The sequence below is a fragment of the Dipteris shenzhenensis genome, chromosome 26 (assembly GCF_047967505.1).
Source record: "Dipteris shenzhenensis isolate YYH24624 ecotype China chromosome 26, Dip_SZ_1.0, whole genome shotgun sequence".
NCBI classification, from domain to species: domain Eukaryota; kingdom Viridiplantae; phylum Streptophyta; class Polypodiopsida; order Gleicheniales; family Dipteridaceae; genus Dipteris; species Dipteris shenzhenensis.
In genome coordinates this window covers 3,724,143-3,743,168 of record NC_141621.1, presented here as the reverse complement: position 1 = coordinate 3,743,168, position 19,026 = coordinate 3,724,143, and the positions used below count along the sequence as shown (strand labels likewise).

Genomic DNA, 19,026 nt, shown 5'->3' with positions numbered 1-19,026 from the left:
TCCCCTATAGCAAGGGGTCGGCCCCTTCTACATCAACTGACTAGGGAGGGGGAGGCTGCCTATAAATGGGCCCCCCTTTCCTCTTTGGTTTTATTTTCCGGTGGAGCAGTTCTTCCACACATGGACCAGCCCCTTGTGCATCACCTCGAGCAGTTCTTCCAGGTGTCTTTCCTTCCAGCCTTGGGATGGAGAGGTTCTTCCATCCTTGTTCAACTCAGCTGTGGAGGTTGTTGAGCAGTGCTCCTGGCTCTTGAGCAGCCCGTTGTGCAGAGGTTTTTCCCCAGGTGTAGCAGGGCTTTCGCCAGAGATCACTTGCAGTTCTCTTGTTTCCTTCTCTCCCTCTTAGTGTGGTGTGTGTGTGAGGTGTGCTCTCTCTCTTTTTCTGTTAATTTCCGTTGTACTTCTCATAAGGGCTTCTTTGACGAAATCTGCGGCGGTCTTCCACAACGAAGCATCACAAAGACAGATCCCTCCAGTTGTTCTAACGGCACGCCCAGCTCCTTGGAGATCATGTTCCATCCAGGAGCTGAGAGGGGGTGTTGTATGTTAACATCTCCTAATGTCACATGGCTAGGTTAGGTCAGGGAGGAGGGCCTTGCTTGTGGGTGTGCCCAGCCCGTGAGAGGTTCGGTTAGGTTGAGTGAGGGCCCCCCGTGAGGGTAGAGTAGGGTAGGGCTGAGGGCAGAACTGTGGAGGCCCCATTTGGGGTTCCATCTAGGCCTGTTGGATGCCACGTGGCAGCCTCTGATGAGGCGCCTCATGGTGGTCAGGTGTGGGGGCCTTCGTGGCTACTCGTAAAACAGTTGACCCGCCCCTTGGAAGCCTTTTCTAGGCTGAGGTGGGCCGACCTGCTGGTCAGCCACCTAGACCTACTAGTCGGACCATGGAGGGTGGGGGGTCAGCCCGTATAAGCTGTGTGCAGCAGCCCTTATAGGGCAGGAGGCTGTGCCAGCCTGGTCGGCCCTGTTGGGCACAGGCCAGTCCGCTCCAGAGCCTAGGGTAGAGGCCCCTCTAGGGCTGCGTGGCAGCCCCTAAATATAGGGCTGAGGAGCTGCTGAGTTGGCTCCTTAGGCAGGAGGGGAGTACTGTTATAGGTCTGTGTGCCAGCCCCATAGGCTGTAGGGGGGTCTACCCTAGGAGGTGGTGGGTCGGCCACTGGTCGGCCTAGTAGACCAGCAGACTAGGGAGGGGATGGCTGCCTATACATAGCCCCCCTCTCTCCATTTCTGTTCAGATCCGCTGCACTTCTCACAACTTCAACAAGCAAGTCAAGGTTCAGGGTAACAATAAGGACAAGAGCTACCATACAGCCTAGCGGCAGTTCAGTCTCAGCCATGTCTAGATCTAGACCGTGCAAAGGAGAACAGAAGCACGCAGATTTGGACAGCAGCATGCATCAGTCGGCCCTGCAGAGGCGGCAGACAACAAGGGAGGTGAACAGACTTGAGAATTTGGAATGCGATGACTTGTCACTATTGACTTTTGGCCGATCTGGTCAGCAGCAACCATTTATCAGGCTGGCTAGGCTCTAAGGTGGTTTTCAGCCAATGAAAGGCCCTCCCATCCATCATTCTTGAGTAACTCCTACGCCCTTCCTCCATAACTTGGCAGCAGCCCCTTCCTTCAGCCTCTACAGCCCTAGCCACAAGGGACCCAGCCTCCCTACAGTTTCCACCAGCCATAGCCAGCCTTTTCATTGAGGAATAGAGACATGATGTGTTCAGCCTCTTCAAGCTCAACGGCCACAAGTAATAAGTACATAGCATAATCCAAGTCTTCCACTGCATTTCAAATGTATGTACATGATAATGGATCTGATGCAAGTTCAAAGAGCTTCTCTCTCATTTTCGATTTAGCACTCACGCTTTCACACTGCACAAGCAGGAGAACGTAGTAGTTTTCATGCATGGTACACCACTCCACCCTACAAGGTGGTCATTGAAAAGCCACATTGGCTGTTCTTACAGTACAGGAATACAAGGGGATTTGTACCCTTGTCTACCACATTAATTCACTTGCAAACAAAGCACATGTGATTACCTATCTTATTTCAGCACATGCTTCTGCTTCAGCTCAGTAGTGACAAGGTAGTGAGAGTTTAGTTAGATTGCATGCCTGTAACAACTCCAACACCAAATCTGCTACTAATGTACAAGTGCCATAGGTCACCTCGGATGGTCTGATGAATCTCCTGTTGTGTCAGACATAAAGAGGGTGCATCTAGGGAATACACTGCAAACTACATGGATGATGAGAGAGCCATACGTGCTTCTCCCTGCCTGTTTGCCTTGCTGTACTCCCTAACCCTGTTGGGATACGAGATGATCTAGATTGACATGTTTGTGTGCATGGATCTAACTACAAACTCAGCCAGGATGTGGAGTACACCTCATCCCTCAGACCATGCATGCTAGCGTCATGACCACGCAATTGCTCAAATCCAACCCACTCGTCACACTGCACAAATTGCATACTGACCTAGGAATCATTCAAGAGAATGTTCCCTGAGCTTTGGGTGTGGGCCTGGTGGCATGCCAAGAGTAATGGAGATACAAGATAAGACGATAAACAAATGAGCTCAGTATGGCTCAATTATGACCTTAGAGTACGTCAACAGATAGTCCAAGTTGTTAGGAACCCGTGGGTGCGATCAGAATTGAATTCTGACAACTTTCAAATTTTAGGGTTTTTGGGAGTGACACGTGGCAGACTGCCACATGGAATCTGAACTTGCAGGTTAGTCCACCTGTCCCACACATGTGGCAGCATGCATGGCAAGTGGCAGGGCATGCAGGCCAAGTGTTTGGCCCCAAATCTGGTAGATTTGGGGCAGGTTGTGGGCTGTCCTCTTTGGGACTGCAGCCCACCAAAAATCTGGGACAAGTGTCCACCTTCCACTCTAAGCCTAGAGGGGGGGCTAAGGCTATAAAAGAAGGCCTCTCCCCTTCATTCCCTACATGAAAAATTCGTCACTTTTCTTCTCTCTCCTTTTGGTTGATGCAGCAGAACCTCTCCAACTCCTTGGGTGCAGCCAGCTTCTCCCCAAGCAATTCTCTCACCTCAGCTTTCTCTCTCTACAGCAGCACACTCTCTCTCTACAGTTCCAGCCCCACCTCTCCAAAAATCTGTCCCCTGTCAGCTCTTCTGGAACAGCAGCATCATCCTCTCTCCTTCTCCTAGCCTGGAGCAGCCACAGCCCCTTTCTCTCTCCTACTGCAGTCTTTCCCTCTCTACTGCAAATCCACCGATGCCCAATGGGTGGACAGAGCTACATTTCAAGAGTGTCCTGAAATCCTGGATGCTTATGAGGAAGCATTTCAGTTGAGGCCAACCGAATGAAAGACGGAGGGAATGTCATCCTGCTTCAACATGTATCCACTTGCTTGGTACTATTTCTTTTTATTTTTCAATAGTATGCTTATTAAGAAATGAAATGTTTTCCTACTGTTCAGTTACGGACAATGAGGACTAGGTCTAGCATTTAAGGGTGGACCCCCTTGCTTGGGATTATGAGCATTAGTGACCCACAAGAGTAATGGCCTCTCTTTGAGAGGGACATCTGGAAACCACACCCCACCTGAGTACCCAAACATGGGACCAATCAAATGCACAGATTGCATATTGACCTAGGAATCATTCAAGAGAATGTTCCCTGAGCTTTGGGTGTGGGCATGGCAGCATGCCAAGAGTAATGGAGATACAAGATAAGACGACAAACAAATGAGCTCAATATGGCTCAATTATGACCTTAGAGTACGTCAATAGATAGTCCAAGCTGTTAGGAACCCGTGGGTTCGATCAGAATTGAATTCTGACAACTTTGAAATTTTAGGGTTTTTGGGAGTGAGACGTGGCAAACTGCCACATGGAATCTAAGCTGGCAGGTCAGTCCACTTGTCCCACACATATGGCAGCATGCATGGCAAGTGGCAAGGCATGCAGGCCAAGTGTCTGGCCCCAAATCTGGTAGATTTGGGACAGGTTGTGGGCTGTTCTCTTTGGGACTACAGCCCACCAAAAATCTGGGACAAATGTCTACCTTCCACTCTAAGCCTTGGGGGGGGGGGGCTGAGCCTATAAAAGAAGGCCTCTCCCCTTCATTCCCTACATGAAAAATTCGTCACTTTTTTTCTCCCTCCTTTTGGTTGATGCAACAAAACCTCTCCAACTCCTTGGGTGCAACCAGCTTCTCCCCAGGCCATTCTCTCACCTCAGTAGCACTTTCTCTCTCTACAGCAGCACACTCTCTCTCTACAGTTCCAGCCCCACCTCTCCAAAAATCTGCCCCCTCTCAGCTCTTCTAGAACAGCAGCATCATCCTCTCTCCTTCTCCTAGCCTGGAGCAGCCACAGCCCCTTTCTCTCTCTTGCTGCAGTCTTTCCCTCTCTACTGCAGAATTTCTCTCTCTACTGTTCCAGCCCCTTCCCCTTGCAGAAATCTGCCTTTCTCTGCACCTCTGGAACAGCAGCAGCTCCTCTCTTACATCCACTCCCTTGGAATCAGCATTGGCACTCTCTCTCTACAGCTATCACTCCATAATAGCTTTCTCTCTCTAGCCTACAGGCTGTTTTTTCTAAGCTGTTTTCATTCCAACCCCATTTCCACACTCTCCTCACCCAAGGTAGCTTCAGAGGCATCAAGGACTTCATCTACAAAAGGGTCAAGTCATGAAGGGAGTTTGTATTGTCAAGTTTATCTCATTTACAACACTATTTCATGTTGTTTCTACTATCTTTCTAGAAACTAGTGCTTGCCTCTAATGTTGGATGTAAGTGGTGATTGTTGCAGGCTTCTTCCTTGTGGATTGGGCAAGCCAAGAGTTGAAACCTGAGCTTGGAGTCCTCCTTTTTGTTGTCTACCTTGTACATATGCTCTTGAGTCTTGTATCTAGGTTCTAGGCTTTCACTGAGTTCATCAGTTTGGAAGGTGCATTGCACCTTGGTCTTGTATCTCCATTTTCAAGAATAAAGTGAGCCTGGATAAGGGGGGGGGGGCGATCTTGGCCCCTCAATCATATTGCAATTTCCAATGATGTCACTTTGTGTTTAAGCTGTATAAGTCTTAATTCCAATATGTGTTTGACAACTCGCAATCATTTCATTCAAACGCCTCTGCAAAATCCGTTATCTGAATTGATAGGAAGCACCCACACACAATACTGCTAGTAGAGAGGCGAAGAGGAGGGATCACATGCTGATATGCAGAAAATGAGCTTGAAAACACTCTCTCCAGTCTAGTCTACAATAGCTTCAAAGTTCAAACAGCTTTGTCAAAATATATATATGTAGCATAAGGCTAAAGCCTTGAAGTTAGGACTGCGAACCTCTGCACCCTGAATAATAAATGACAAAATTACAAAACGTGGAGCTCAAAGTTTTGGGGCAAATTTGCCCTTTTTTTTTGTTGGGCAGAGGGGAGAGGGAGAGGGAGGGGGGGCGGGAGGGGCGTCGGGAAGACTGTGACGCATGTGATCTGGTCAGGCAATAAGCCAGAACTGCTGACTCATGTCGGAGGTAGGCATCGTTAGTTTAGTTGGACATTTATGCTAGAAACCCACACACACAATCAACCAACAAGAGGGAAAAACCAGCCAGTCAGGCCACCATCACAGGGGCAACCAATTTGAATCACTCAGCCAGTCACAAGCAGGCCAAACCAAAACACAGGTGGCCCAGTCTGTGAACTTGTCAAACGCTGGTTCAGCCTAAGTCTGAATTCAGGAACAGCAGGCAGTCATTCAGAATCATGTATCCAGTCCAGTGAGCAGCCGCAGATCAGACTAGTGAAAAGAGTCTGGTAGCATGCAAGAGCCAAAGCTACAAGCAATGCAACAGTCTACAGCATAAGGCGGGGAAGGAGACTGCAAATCAGTAAAGTAATTGGATCACGAATCAACATCAAGATTACAGCCAACCTCCCTCAATTCAAATTCAGCCCATACATTCTTGTTCACTTGTCTTTGAAGCAATAGTCAAAGAGCACCCTGCAAGACCTACGACAATCATCAATGAGATCTACCAATCCATTATTCAACATCAGTTTTTCATGCAAGGACGATTATTTTGAGGATAAGGAGCATGTTGTGCTTTAAATAAGAAAACAACATCTAAAGACAGTAGTCACGATGGAGGGAAAAGTGGAAGAGTCCATAAAACAAACTTAAAAGTTCTGGCAGCTCAGTCAACGATCCAAGTATGATTTCAGGTGACCATATAGAAGGAAACTTTTGGCAAATCTGAAAAACTAATTCAAACAAAAGATAACGCCCTGTGACCACAAGTTCAGAAGAGTGAATACCCATATGCAGTCAAGTTCCAATGTATACCTTTCTCTCTTTTAAGTCATGGAAATCAATCAAGTCATCTGGCTGTCTCAAACGTGAAGATAGCATCCAGCATAAGCCGATTAAGAAATAAGTGTAAATCATAATATGTACTCTCAGTCATATAGAAGGAAAGTTTTGGTGAATCCAAAAATATAATTAAAATAGAAGATGATTACAAGTTCAGAAGAGTGAATATATGCAGTCAAGTTTCAATGCATACCTTTCTACTCTTTAAGTGATAGAAATCAATCAAGTCATCTGGTTGAGCATGTGTGATTTGTGCCTTTGCCTTTGTCTCCTCCGTTTCCCGATGCTGCTTGTCCGTAATCATCTTCACAAAACTTTCACGGCAACTATGTACCCATACTTTCCGCATCATGTCACTTGGACTTGAAAGAATTCGTATGCAAAGAGTTATGCGATCAAAAGAATCATCATCAATTGGATGAGGGAGTGCATTCGACTGACCGAGACTCAACATGGAAACCATAATCAGAAGAGCATCTGCAACTGCTTTGTTGACTAGTGCACTGGAACTCTCCACATCCTCGTATCTAAGGACAAGTTTTGTGAGGGTACAAGCAACGACTGCCCCCAGGAAGAAATCACCAGTTAGAATAATGGCCCTCAAGTTCGCACTTGCTCCAGCACCTCCCATCGTAAGAGTGGGAGCTGACATCGCACTTTCTGAAGTAGCACTTTGACTTGCATATGTTCCATCTGGAAGTACAGCTGGCCGCTTCGATGAAGCAGTTGCAGCAGCAAATGGAATTGACCTGCTGCTTACCTGTCCTTGTGCCTTTGAGAAAGTTGGATCCACCACTTCCCCATCTTCAGTCACTGTATAAAAAGGTAACTCCCCGAGTGATTGTTTAATGGTAGAGATCCCACTTTGAACTTCTTTCAAGGAGATACAGTATTCTCCAATGATCCAAAGCGCACATGAACAGACTCTGGATGATCGAATTTGGTAGAAAGTCTCCAAAAGCTTTGAAATGATGGACTCTCTGAGCTTTGGGTTTGTCTCAATTATTTCTCTGACAAAGAATATGACATCCATTGCTGATGCAACATTAGTATCCCCTAAAAAGTCCATCAGCAGATGAGCGACGCTGCTGGCAACTTCAGGAAACTTCAAAGCACAAGAATGTATTGCCTGTACAAGCATCTGGCGATATTCTCCATTTTTCTCCAACTCTTTATTCTGTGTCTTGACGACCTCTTTCTTCAGGGTCATCACGACCTCGTCTATGTTTCTTGGAGTGATAAGATCAAGAGCAATGTCCAAAGTCTTCCTCTTGATGTCAAGATTTGGGCTTGACAAGGCCCTTAAAACATCCATGATCATGTCAACCATAACTTCTCTATGAGAGGCTTTCAGCTCTTGCAACCTATCCAAGATTATGAGCTTCACATTGTTGTCACTCTGAGAAAGAAGCAGCTGACAGTACGTATTAGCAGCTGCCCTGATCGCCGTGGGCGCCGATGATAGCGATACTAAGGTCCCTGCACATTCGTACATGACTGCAGTGGAAGAAGAATTCAAAAGAGAGATAATAATCTTGATGTACTTCCCCTTCTCCGCAGGGTTAGATCTGCAAACCTTTCTGATGAGCTCGAGTACTACCATCTGTAATAGATCACCCCAGTTAGAGACATTGTCCAGATGAGTCAACAAGTAATTCACAGCTCTATCTTGAGAGCATGTGAAGAGCATCAAAAAGGCATTCCTTCGAGAGGACAGATCCTGCTCCGACGAAAGAGTTTTCTCAATTAGTTCCGGCGCGTCCGCCAACAATTGTTCACCCTGAGGGAGCTTGTAAATGGACATGATCGCTAGAATGGCGTTTCTTCTGACGAAAGCATGGCGATGCTCCAGATTTGCCAGAACCGAGGGAATAAGAGGCTCTATCAGCTCGGCTTCGTTCAGTCTGGACAGAAAGCGCAGAGTCACCCCTCGAATGTACTCGTTAGGGTGTTGCAAGTTGTTCCTGAGATTGTTACAGATGAGTATCATCTCCGGGAGGATCTTACCGTGAGAATCCGTCTTGTCAATGATCTCTAGGTAGAGAAGCAGCAATTTCTGGATAGTGTGATCCTCAGACGGAAGAACATATCGAACGATGGAGATGAAGAGGTGGGGGACACTTTCACCGTTCAAGAGCAGCATGATGGCCTTCTTCAATGCATCCACCTTACGACCGACATCGTTGCCTTCGAGGGACTCCTTGATCTCGTTAGCGAGGGCGGGGGTGCCTTTATCGAAGTGAATGAGGAGGCTACAGGACTTCTCCATGGGAGGAGGGGTGGATCTGGCGAGGAAAGGGAGGGAGGGAGGAGAAGGGAGGGCAGATCTGAGGTCAGAAGGGGGAGGCTACAAGGAGGAGCATGGCGGAGCTTGATCTATGGAGAGGAGGAGCTTCTGCTGCTTCTGCTTCTTCTTCTTCAGAAGCTCAGCTCTCTCTGCTTATGCCTGCTTCTGCATTTGAGCTATTTGACCACACCATTCAACCTTTCCTTGACCTAACCACCCTCACTTTTACCTCGCCCCAGTTATACCCCCTCTCTCCATGGAGCCACACCTTGGGTTCGCACCGCAGGATCGATCTACACTCCCAGACATTTGTGCCTCACCCATGAAAGCCACCCCAACTCCATGGCCAACTTGTCGATCTCCCACACATTTGTGCCTCGCCCATGAAAGCCACCCCAACTCCATGGCCAACCTGCTACATGATTGGCCAAATCCCATTTCCTCCAATCGGTATACCCATCATAGATTGGTGACATCAATTAACAACCTGGATGACCACCATATGTTGTGAACCATGACACCCAGCAACCATCCTCCAACTCCATTTCCTATGGAAAAGATCAAACCAAAGCTGGGAAAGATTGCAAAGGGGGGGGCGTATCTTTTCTTTACTGGTAGGGTTCTTATATATGCAGAGCTTGAAATACTGATGTGAGTTCTGCCAAATGCTTATGGTGATGGTTTTTTTTTATAAGGGTTTTTTTAATGTTGTGTATATCTCAAGCTGTCCACAATGAGCTTGTGGGGCATTGCCAATGCGACTATGCTAGTCATCTCTTAGAATCCATTTTTCTCAACAATTGACAAGTTATTATTTCACTTGGGTTGTATTTCCTAACCTTCCGATGTGGCTTGGAGACTCTTAGGAATATCTTGCATGCACATTGGCCAAATTGTTACTCATCCCCCCTTTTATGCAGACCCCTTTTGGGGTTCGGCCTTAGGAGGTCCCTAAACATATGGACATTAAGCTATCAAATGTAGTTGTCCTTGTAAGGGTCATTATCTGAACATGTAAATGTTGGATTGATGAAGCTTTTCCTATAGCATTAGAATAGGATGAAAGCAAGAGATCGGTGCCCTATTAATGTGTTGAATACGTCCTATAAGGTGCTGGCCAAGGCTTTGGCTTTAAGAATTCGTGAACTCTGTATGTCAGTTTTGGATAGAGAACAAAATGATTTCATTAGAGCATAGGATACTTTTGAGAGTATGTTGGATTTTTCTTGTGCCTCGAGAGAGAAATGTATTCTATTTGGCTTTGATCTTGATAAGGTGTATGATAAAGTCCGGTGAGACTACCTATGTGGAGTGTTGGAGCATTGGGATTTGCTAGCTGATTTGTAAAGATGTTGAGCATGCGTTTTTGCGTAATGCCTCAACAATTTTGTGTTTAAATGGTGGTATAGTGGGTAGGTTTGACCTATGTGTGAGGTAGGGATGCCCATTAGCTCCATTGTTGTTTGCACTACGTATTGTTCCTTTGATGTCTCTAATAAAGAAAGGACTTGAAGAGGGGAGAATTCATGGTGTGATTATGCACTCCGGGAACTGGTCCTGCTCTCAACTATTTGCTAACAACGTTGTGGCCATGTTAGTGGAGAACAGGATATGGTAAGTAATTTGGGGAATGTGCTGCACTTTTTTTGTAAATATCAAGCTTAGTATGTAGCTAGGAGAAGACATTCGCATTGCAAATGGAAGTGAGTAGCAATCCACATTAGGCTTAGGTTCTCCCCATCAAATGGATAAGGAGGGGTGTGATTGTTAGATATTTGGGTGTCTCCCTTGGTTTGGGTATTACTTTGAAACAACGCTATGAGTGGTTCAAAGAGAGAACTTGCATCGCTAGTAGGGTATGTGTTTAGGGTGGAATGCCCAAATTTTGATCATCAACCATGTTTCTCAACGGCCCGAATACAATGCTTCAAAAAGTCCCATTGGGTTGGAGACAGAAAAAATGCTAACGAGGTTTTCATGGGATGCATGTTAAGGAGGTTTTCGTGGGATGCATGTTACACACTGGGACATGGGAGGACTTGAAGATCCCGAAAAGCAAGGGTGGCTAGGTGCTTCTACATGTGGGCATCAAAAATGATTCCCTAATAACTAAATGGTTTCCCAAACTATTTGAATGGCAGGCCCATTGATTGAGGTGACGAAAGGGTTTATAAAACGTGGGAAGGGAAGAAAAGTGGGTACTTGGTGATATATGGATTGGTATGACAGGTTATGCTCCCTTTTTCAATTGAAGGTGATTGATTCTTATCTAATTTTTTGGGTTGGTCGATGCCTAAGAGAATGGGTGGGTAAAGGGGGGCTAAGAGGGATGTGAACTTAATAGAAAATCTGGCATTGGACAATTGTCAAGCCTTGCATAGTAGAGAGTTCATTAACACCCTTTTCATCTTTTGCTACATCAATACTGCACTATTGGCTATGTCGAATGTGTTGACAAGCATGTGGAATGGCAACTTCCAATCAGGGGGTTGAATGATCGATGCTTTTGTGAGCATGAGCTTCAAGTACCAAAATGCATGGTCACATTGTTCATTGCACATCAAGGGCTTTATATTAACTTGGTCATTAAGGGGTGCAGCTACATTTGCAAGGTACCTGAGCATCTGGCATTGCCAACAAACTGGGCCCAAAAACTGGACCAACTGCTTGTCAGTGGTGGGTCATTTAGCCTTCTAGATCTATTTGATCGATCTTTACAAATAAAGTGTCCAAGGAGCATTGCAAAGGCACGCTTCATTGGATTGAGCGATAGGTGGGCTACACAACATTGGTGAGACATAGCTTGAGGTGATGGAGCGGCTCTCCCTAGCGATTAAAAACACCGAAGTCACTTAAGAAAAATTCACACGGAGGAATAGAGTGGTGACTCGAGGGGAAGTCCTTGGCCCTTATTGAAATCCCTAGTGCACGAGAGAAAACACTTGATGTCTCAACCCACTGTGGGATACTAGGAAGGCGCACTAGAAATTGGCTAGCTCCTTTTGTATGCAAGTAAGCTTGAACCCACAGGAATTGGTGTTATTGAATGAAGTTCTAAGGTCTCTTCCTCAACCATGGCCTACTATGTGGTATTTACAAATTTGAGAGTGAATCAATGGTTGATGCACAATAACGTGATGAGGAAATGATGGGTAACCATTTTTAGATGTTTCTTGGACAGGAAATCTTTAGTGGCTGCTCTGAATTCCAAATGGAACATGAGAAGGGGACTTACTTGGTGGAAGAACAAATGTATGGGCATTTGGAAAATGTGTAAGGTGGGGAAGGCTAAATTTACTTTGGAAAGTTTTGCATAGGTTGATTGCCTGTAAGAGGTAGGTTAGCAAAGTGGTTCAGTGACAAGCCCTTTTGTCTGATGTGTAAGAGGAGTGTGTCTCATGTTCAATGATGAGAAGTGGTGCATCACCTGCCGGAGTGCTAGGGTAATTTGGAGACGAGTTAATGATGCCTTTGAAGAGCAAGTCTAATGGCATCTTTTGCTTGCTTCAACAACCAAAGAGCTATCTTCAATGGGAATGCTTTAGGGTTCTCATAAATAGTGGCATTGGTCTAGCTGTGTATAAGAGCTATGGGCATCCTAGCAATGTGGGGAATAAGAAATAGGATGGTGTTTGAGGGAGTATTGTCAAGTGTTCATGGAGTTCCCATTGCCTTGGGTTTTTTTGTGGATATGAGTGTGGAAATACTAGTCAAGGATTGCTTTGGTAGCTCCGTGGCTTATAATGTTGGATTTTTAGTCTCTTAGTTGTTCTCATGCTGCCTGGCAATGAAGGCCATGGGTAGTGTGCCCATCTTGGATTGTAAATTGGTCTTGTTTTGCGAGGTGTGACCACCCCTTAACAAGAGCCAATTGCTTTCCTAAAAACAAAGAGTCCATGCATTTGAAAATGAAGTAGAAAATTTTAGAAAGGGCAAAGATGTCCCATCTATTTTTCTTGAAAATGCATCATTCTAAATTGTTTTGGATAAATCATTACATAATAAGAAAGGCAAAAAAGACGAGTTGGAATGGGGAACGAAGAAGACCAAGGGAGAGAACACCTCAAGATGTGGGCAATCTCCAACTAACCCTACTCATGGAAAGGATTCATAGATAGATGTTGAGAGATCACACTCAACATCCTGTGATTGTATGTGCATAGCACTAACACATATAGAGTGCTATAAAGAAAAGGGTTAAATGCCCTAAACCTAACCCTAAATGGGTTTGTATATATTCTACATTTTCAACTAAATCTAGTGTACATTTAGTCATTTGTGGTGTGCTCTCTAGCCATGGCCTCTCTCCTCATCTCCACTCTTCTCCTCTCCCCTCTTCATATTTTGTCATGGTATCGGAGCGTGGTTTGGCCTTCTACTAAGGCACCATTCTTCTTGTGAGAAAGATTGAGTGATCGAGTGTTTTCATTCTTTCATTCCATTGATGAAAAAGAATTTCCGTCCATCTCCTTTGAGAGTTTGTGAGAGATTTATGTTCTCTTCATGATTGAGAGATTTGTGACAGTTTCTTTAAGAGAGCTCCCTTTGTCCTTGCTTGAGAGAGAGAGTTGTTAGTAGTGTTCATTATGTGGAGAAAGAGAGTTTCATATTATCTAAAGACTGTGAGAGAAAAAGAGAGAGATCCTCATTCAAAAATATTTAGAGGTTTCTATTAAGAGAGAGAGACTATCTACGAAGAAGGGATGGATGGCCAAAGCATCAACAAAAGAGTCGACTAGCTAGCTGCAGCCCAACCTCAAAAGCTTGTGCCTCCATAGGCTCCTGACTAATGCAAACGACCGACAACAGTCGCCTTAGCCCACCATCAGCCCTATAGCAGAATCTCGACCCAGTAGAACCAAATGACAACCAGCTTATGTCGGCCATCTGCAATTTATATGAAAGTCTTCTTGTGATCTCAGCCAGAGACTCAAAACTCCAACAAGGATAAGCGCCATCTATTGGTGAACCCACTCTACAACGATGGGTTTGCAGGCAGACTCTACATCGACAACCAGCCTTCAAATCTCCATAGACCATCTACTACAAGCTCCAACTACACAGACATGGGCTGCATCTCCACCGGCGGACTAGTTTCAATGATCTGCACACATGCCATCTCTAGCGACCTATAGCTGGTGAAGGCTCCTGCAACAAGCATTGAGTCACCTCCTTCAATGGACGTCCACAACTAGCCGTTGCTCCAAAGACCGTGACTAGCCAAGCAAATCGTGGAATGGCAAGGCTCTATAGCCCGGGACTCCCACAAAGCTGCTAAATGCCCAATGGACCAAAGCTCATAGCAAACGGCGACAACTACTACAAGCTCCCAGCTCCTTTAAGTTCTTCCAATGAATCCCAAAAGCAACTACGCTCTAACAACCGCCTATAAGCCAGACACTCCAATGAGACCGCCCTTGCACTGTAATACACAATAGCTATGTCTCCAAAGGCTGCACCAACAGCCCCGCAAGCTCTTCTAGCCACAACGAGCTCCACAGGAGTCCACATGCCAACAACGCCCACAATGACGGAGCCAGCCAGCACGTAAGTGCCAACGAACAGCCCTTCATCAACAAACTCGACATCCACACAGCGGGCGACTCTAGCCATAATTGCAAATGGTGTTGCTCCTCCATCAACGCTGCTCTGCAATTTTCCTCCTCCAAGCTCCAAGCTCCGTCGCGCCATCTCCGTCGGACTGCCTTTCTAAGGTTCAACACCTTAGAAAAAGACATGTGGCAGATAAAATTTTACTCGAGTTAGGTTCATTAACCTTGGGTTTAACAATGGTCATTCGTTTGACAAGTGGCATATAACTGCACCCAGGTTAGGTTAATCGTTAGCCTTGGGTTTGGTTGGACTAATCAATAGTTGGCCATGTGGCAGCCTTATCCACAGGTGCCACATCAACACGATAAATCTCCTCCCACATCATCTATTGACTGTGCCATTGCCACATCACCTAGGTTTACTTAACCCAGGTTAGGTTTCACTAAACTCCCACCATCCACATCATCAATAGGTCTACGTCAGCAAGCTGCCACCTCATCAGTGCCATGTGGCACTTTCACCCCCTGCCAGGCACACTTACCCCTTACAAGGCACATACAGCACCTTGCATGTGCACACAGGTGCCACCTCACACAGTGCTCCACAAGCACTATCCCTTCACAAGCACAGTTCTTCATTTCTGCATGTGACTCCACTTGCCAGATCATCACTGTGCATTTTCACTCTTTTTTGCCCCTCCACCTAGATCAAGCTGTATCTCTTGATCCAAGTTGAATTTGAGGATACTACGAAAAGCTGAAACGATCGATTTTTTGTGCTCTACACGTTGTTACATCACGCACACATTTTGGTGCAAGCTACACACACTTTTGAGCCTCACTGAACAAATGCACTTCCTACATGCACATCTGCTCTACATTGACACATCTGGCCCAACACATAAAAAGAGCCAAAGAAAAGAAATTATTTGTTGTTCTTTCATCGATCGACGGTTGGTATTAGAGTAGACTAGATCGCCATAGAGGAGACACTTTGAATTTCTCCAAGTTGCCAATCTAAGCCATGCCCAAAATTCTCGACTAGTTCCTACACCGAATTAAGGCCCTACCCTCACATACGGTTTCACATCATCACATTACTTGAAACTTGACGTTCATCAGTTCACTGAGCAATCTTCAGAGGCATTTTTGATTGATCAGTGGGTGGATAGCACATGATTTGATTTCACACACACATGCCATCATTGTAAAGCCAATTCGACTATTTCATGGCATTGCGCACTTTATTTCAGCCTCTAAAGTCTCTTGGCTATTCCCGACATCATTTGCCACAAGCCTTGTAATTCAGATCGGATTATATATATTGCAGTTCTATCTTCACCAACAATTCAGATTTCACTTGCCACAGTCAATGTTTTGCAGTTGATTCAAACAGTGATTTTCACAACACTTTGAGTACATTTCTTGCACCATGTCTACGACTAGCAACCTCAATCTGGAGGCATCTGCTAAGCTAGACCACTCCAATTATGGCACATGGAAATACCGAATGGAGACCATTCTTGTACTTCAGGACAAATGGGAGTATGTCGATGGATCTACACCTAGACCATTGGACTAGCAATAGCTCTACTCCACCTATTGTCACATCACCAACAGCGGGATCTCTAGCTACACCAGTAGTTTCCACACCTATAGCAGATCCTGCCATTGCTTGAGCACATGAAGAATGGGATAAAGATAAGTATGCATATCATCTGATCAAGCAGAATGTGCAAGATGTCATGCTAGGACAGCTCAACACCGTCAAGGCATCAAAAGAAGCATGGAATATGTTCGCAGCTCTCTACAAGTCCAAGAACACTTCCAGGATTCTCACACTGAGAAATCAAATCAACCATGTTGAACCAGGAAAGGAGAATCAGGCTGGCCATCTTAAGAAAAGTCTCTACAGCTTAAAGCAAGCACCCAAAAGTTGGTACAGTGGAATTGACAACTATTTTGCTAATCTAGGATACATGAAATCCAATGCAAATCATACTCTCTACTCCAAAGTTCACGGGAAAGATATTACTATTGCACTTTTTTACGTAGGTGATCTGATTGTGATCGGAAGCAAGGATAGCTTCATCAAAAAGCTAAAACAAGACTTATCTCTGCAAAGTTCGACATGAAAAATCTTGGACTTATGCACTATTGTCTTGGTATTGAGTTCTGGAGAGATTTAGACAGTGAGTCAGATCAAGTAACTTGACAGTCTCCTAAAGAAGTTTCATATGGCAGATTGCAAGATTGTAGCCACTCCCATGGAATAGAGTTTGAGACTTACAAAAGATTCAGAAAAGCCTACAGTCAATGACAGGTACTACAGGCAGCTCATCGCGGATCTCTTATATATCTGGCTATCACACGGCCAGATATTTGTTATGATGCAGTAAGTTCACTAGCACAGTTGATGGCAAATCCAAAATAGTCTCACTAGAATGCAACCAAAAGAGTCTTGGGATACATCAGAGCTACAAGACAGTTTGGAATAGAATACAGAGAAAGTCATCCAAGGTTGCATGGATACTGTGACATTGACTATGCTGGAGATCATGAGACCAGGAGATCGACATAGGGATATGCATTTTTCCTTGGTCAAGGTGCTATATCATGGTTGTCAAACAAACAGCCAATTGTTTCTTTTGTCTTCAATTGAAGTAGAATATAGGGCACTCACTACAGGTGCATGTGAGGCTATATGGCTTAGAAGACTATCGTCAAAAACAGATTACTTTGATGAATCAAAGCCAGCAACAACAATATACTATGATAATCAATCGGCTCAAGCATTGGCCAAGAATCCAGAATATCACTCTAGGACAAAGCACATTGATGTCAGAGAGCTCTTCATCAGAGCAAGAGTGTTACTTGGTGACATCACACTGCAGCATTGTGATAGCAAAAAGAATGTTGCAGACATCTTTACCAAGCCACTCGGTAAAGAGCTTTTCGAGAAACACTGACAAGCTCTTGGTTTGACTAGAGGAAGGACCTATTAAAGGGGTATGATGGAATGTAATGCTCGTTCCTTCTTCGATTCCCCAAAATCATCATCTTGAGGAGGGAAGGCCTACTTCATGATGTTGATCTTAGGGGAAGGTGTTGAGAGATCACACTCACATCCTGTGATTGTATGTGCATAGCACTAACACATATAGAGTGCCATAAAGGAAAGGGTTAGATGCCCTAACCCTAACCCTAAATGGGTTTGTATAGATTCTACATTTTCAACTAAATCTAGTGTATAGTTAGTCATTTGTGGTGTGCTCTCTAGCTGTGCCCTCTCTCCTCATCTCCACTCTTCTCCTCTCCCCTCTTCATGTTTTGTCAATAGATTTAGGATGGAGGACCTACATAGCATAAGGAAAATATTTATTTCCTCCCATTGCATAGGGCAAGGCTACATATGGCTTGGACACAGGGCACTTGGAACAACTACTTGGCCACTGGCAAAGAGAAGCAAGCAATTATGGGAGGAATTTGCAGATGGATTGCGAGCATTGGGGTTAGATCCAGTGACTACAATTGGATACAAGAAAACAGGTAAAAGACTCTCTCTCTGAAATTTGTAGCTGAGTTTTTTCTAGTTTTGATAATTGACGATTTTCAACTTCAGATAACTCAAGGGGAAGTATCTGATTGGGGCAGGCAGCTTGCTATTTGGGTCAACTTTGGAACAGTCTGTCGCTTTACAGAACAAGGTAAAAGAATTATGTAATGAGGGAGTGCAAGCAGATTTCTTGAACGCAAGTGCAGTTAGTAAAGCTGAGCCACAACTGCAAGTTGGGGCTGAGGGGTCTGCTGCTCTTATTCATGATGATAGCCAAATTGATGCACAGTTGGCAACTTCATACATAGCGGGGGTAAGTCTTTTTTTCCACCTATCTGTATGTGATTTTCCTTCTGGCAAGTTTTCTCAATGATCCTGTGTTTTTCTCTTGCAGGAAAATCGGAATTTTTGTTCATCAGGTCGTTTCAAAGAGATATATTACCAACCTAAATCTGCTTAGCATCGAATAAGGCCATGTGGCCATAATGCAACTACAAGTCATTATGAGGATGCAAGCCAAGGCACTAGGCAAGGCAATGAGGAAGCTCAAAAAGAAGGGTAAGGTATCCCCATTGCCCCGTCCCAAGATTCCCCCACAGCCTCTAACTCGATCTAAGAAGGCCATTCGAGTAGGTGATGGCTTCGACTAGGTGCTCATCCAGGATGGTTCTGATGAGGAGACAGCTACTCTTGCCACCTCCTCTACTTTCGAATAGTCTTCCACCCAAGGTGACCCTGGATCCCAGAAGTGAACAAACTAGTGCATGCCCTATGTCTAGCACCCTCACCCACCTCTAAGGAGACCTATCCTGACCTGGTCTTGGAAAAGAAATACATAAAGGATGCCCAGAACTTGGTATGGGATTGCCAAGCTAAGTTTGAGCATCGACTAAAGGTCAGTAGGGGGTCATATACTTTTCATCCAGCCCATGTGATGGGCCATCGAGGGGCAAAATCACTCAAGGTGCCAAAAAGGGTGGAGGAAGAGGAACACCTCAGCTTGGAGTAGTTGGAAGCTTTGGATTTGTTGCAGAAGATGTTCTAGGAAGACCCAGAGTAGACCAAAGGATGCCAGACATCCTTTGAAACCCTCAAACTAGCTCTAGCCACTGCACCAGTGCTGAGGTCACCTGACTAGAATTTCATATTCTATGTCCACATTGATGCCTCTAACTTTGCCATTGGATGTGTGTTAGCCCAACCCGGGGAGCATAATTTGGATTACCTGGTATACTTCACGAGCTGTCAACTAAATGAGGTCGAGGTTAACTACACCACC

The 19,026-nt window shown here is 45.1% G+C and overlaps 1 protein-coding gene across 2 annotated transcripts in view; it reads right to left on the bottom strand.

Annotated features, from left to right (window-relative positions):
• LOC147884550 (coatomer subunit beta-1-like) overlaps positions 1 to 8,796 on the bottom strand; it is a 47,402-nt gene extending 38,606 nt beyond the window's left edge. For both annotated transcript variants that reach the window (XR_015543533.1, XM_087397160.1), the window contains exon 1: positions 6,546 to 8,796. Coding sequence is in view for 1 of the 2 variants with exons in the window: in XM_087397160.1 (XP_087253286.1) it covers positions 6,546 to 8,621 (2,076 nt within the window). In the remaining variant the exon portion in view is untranslated. The remainder of the gene's footprint in view (positions 1 to 6,545) is intronic.
• Between the last annotated feature and the right edge of the window lie 10,230 nt (positions 8,797 to 19,026).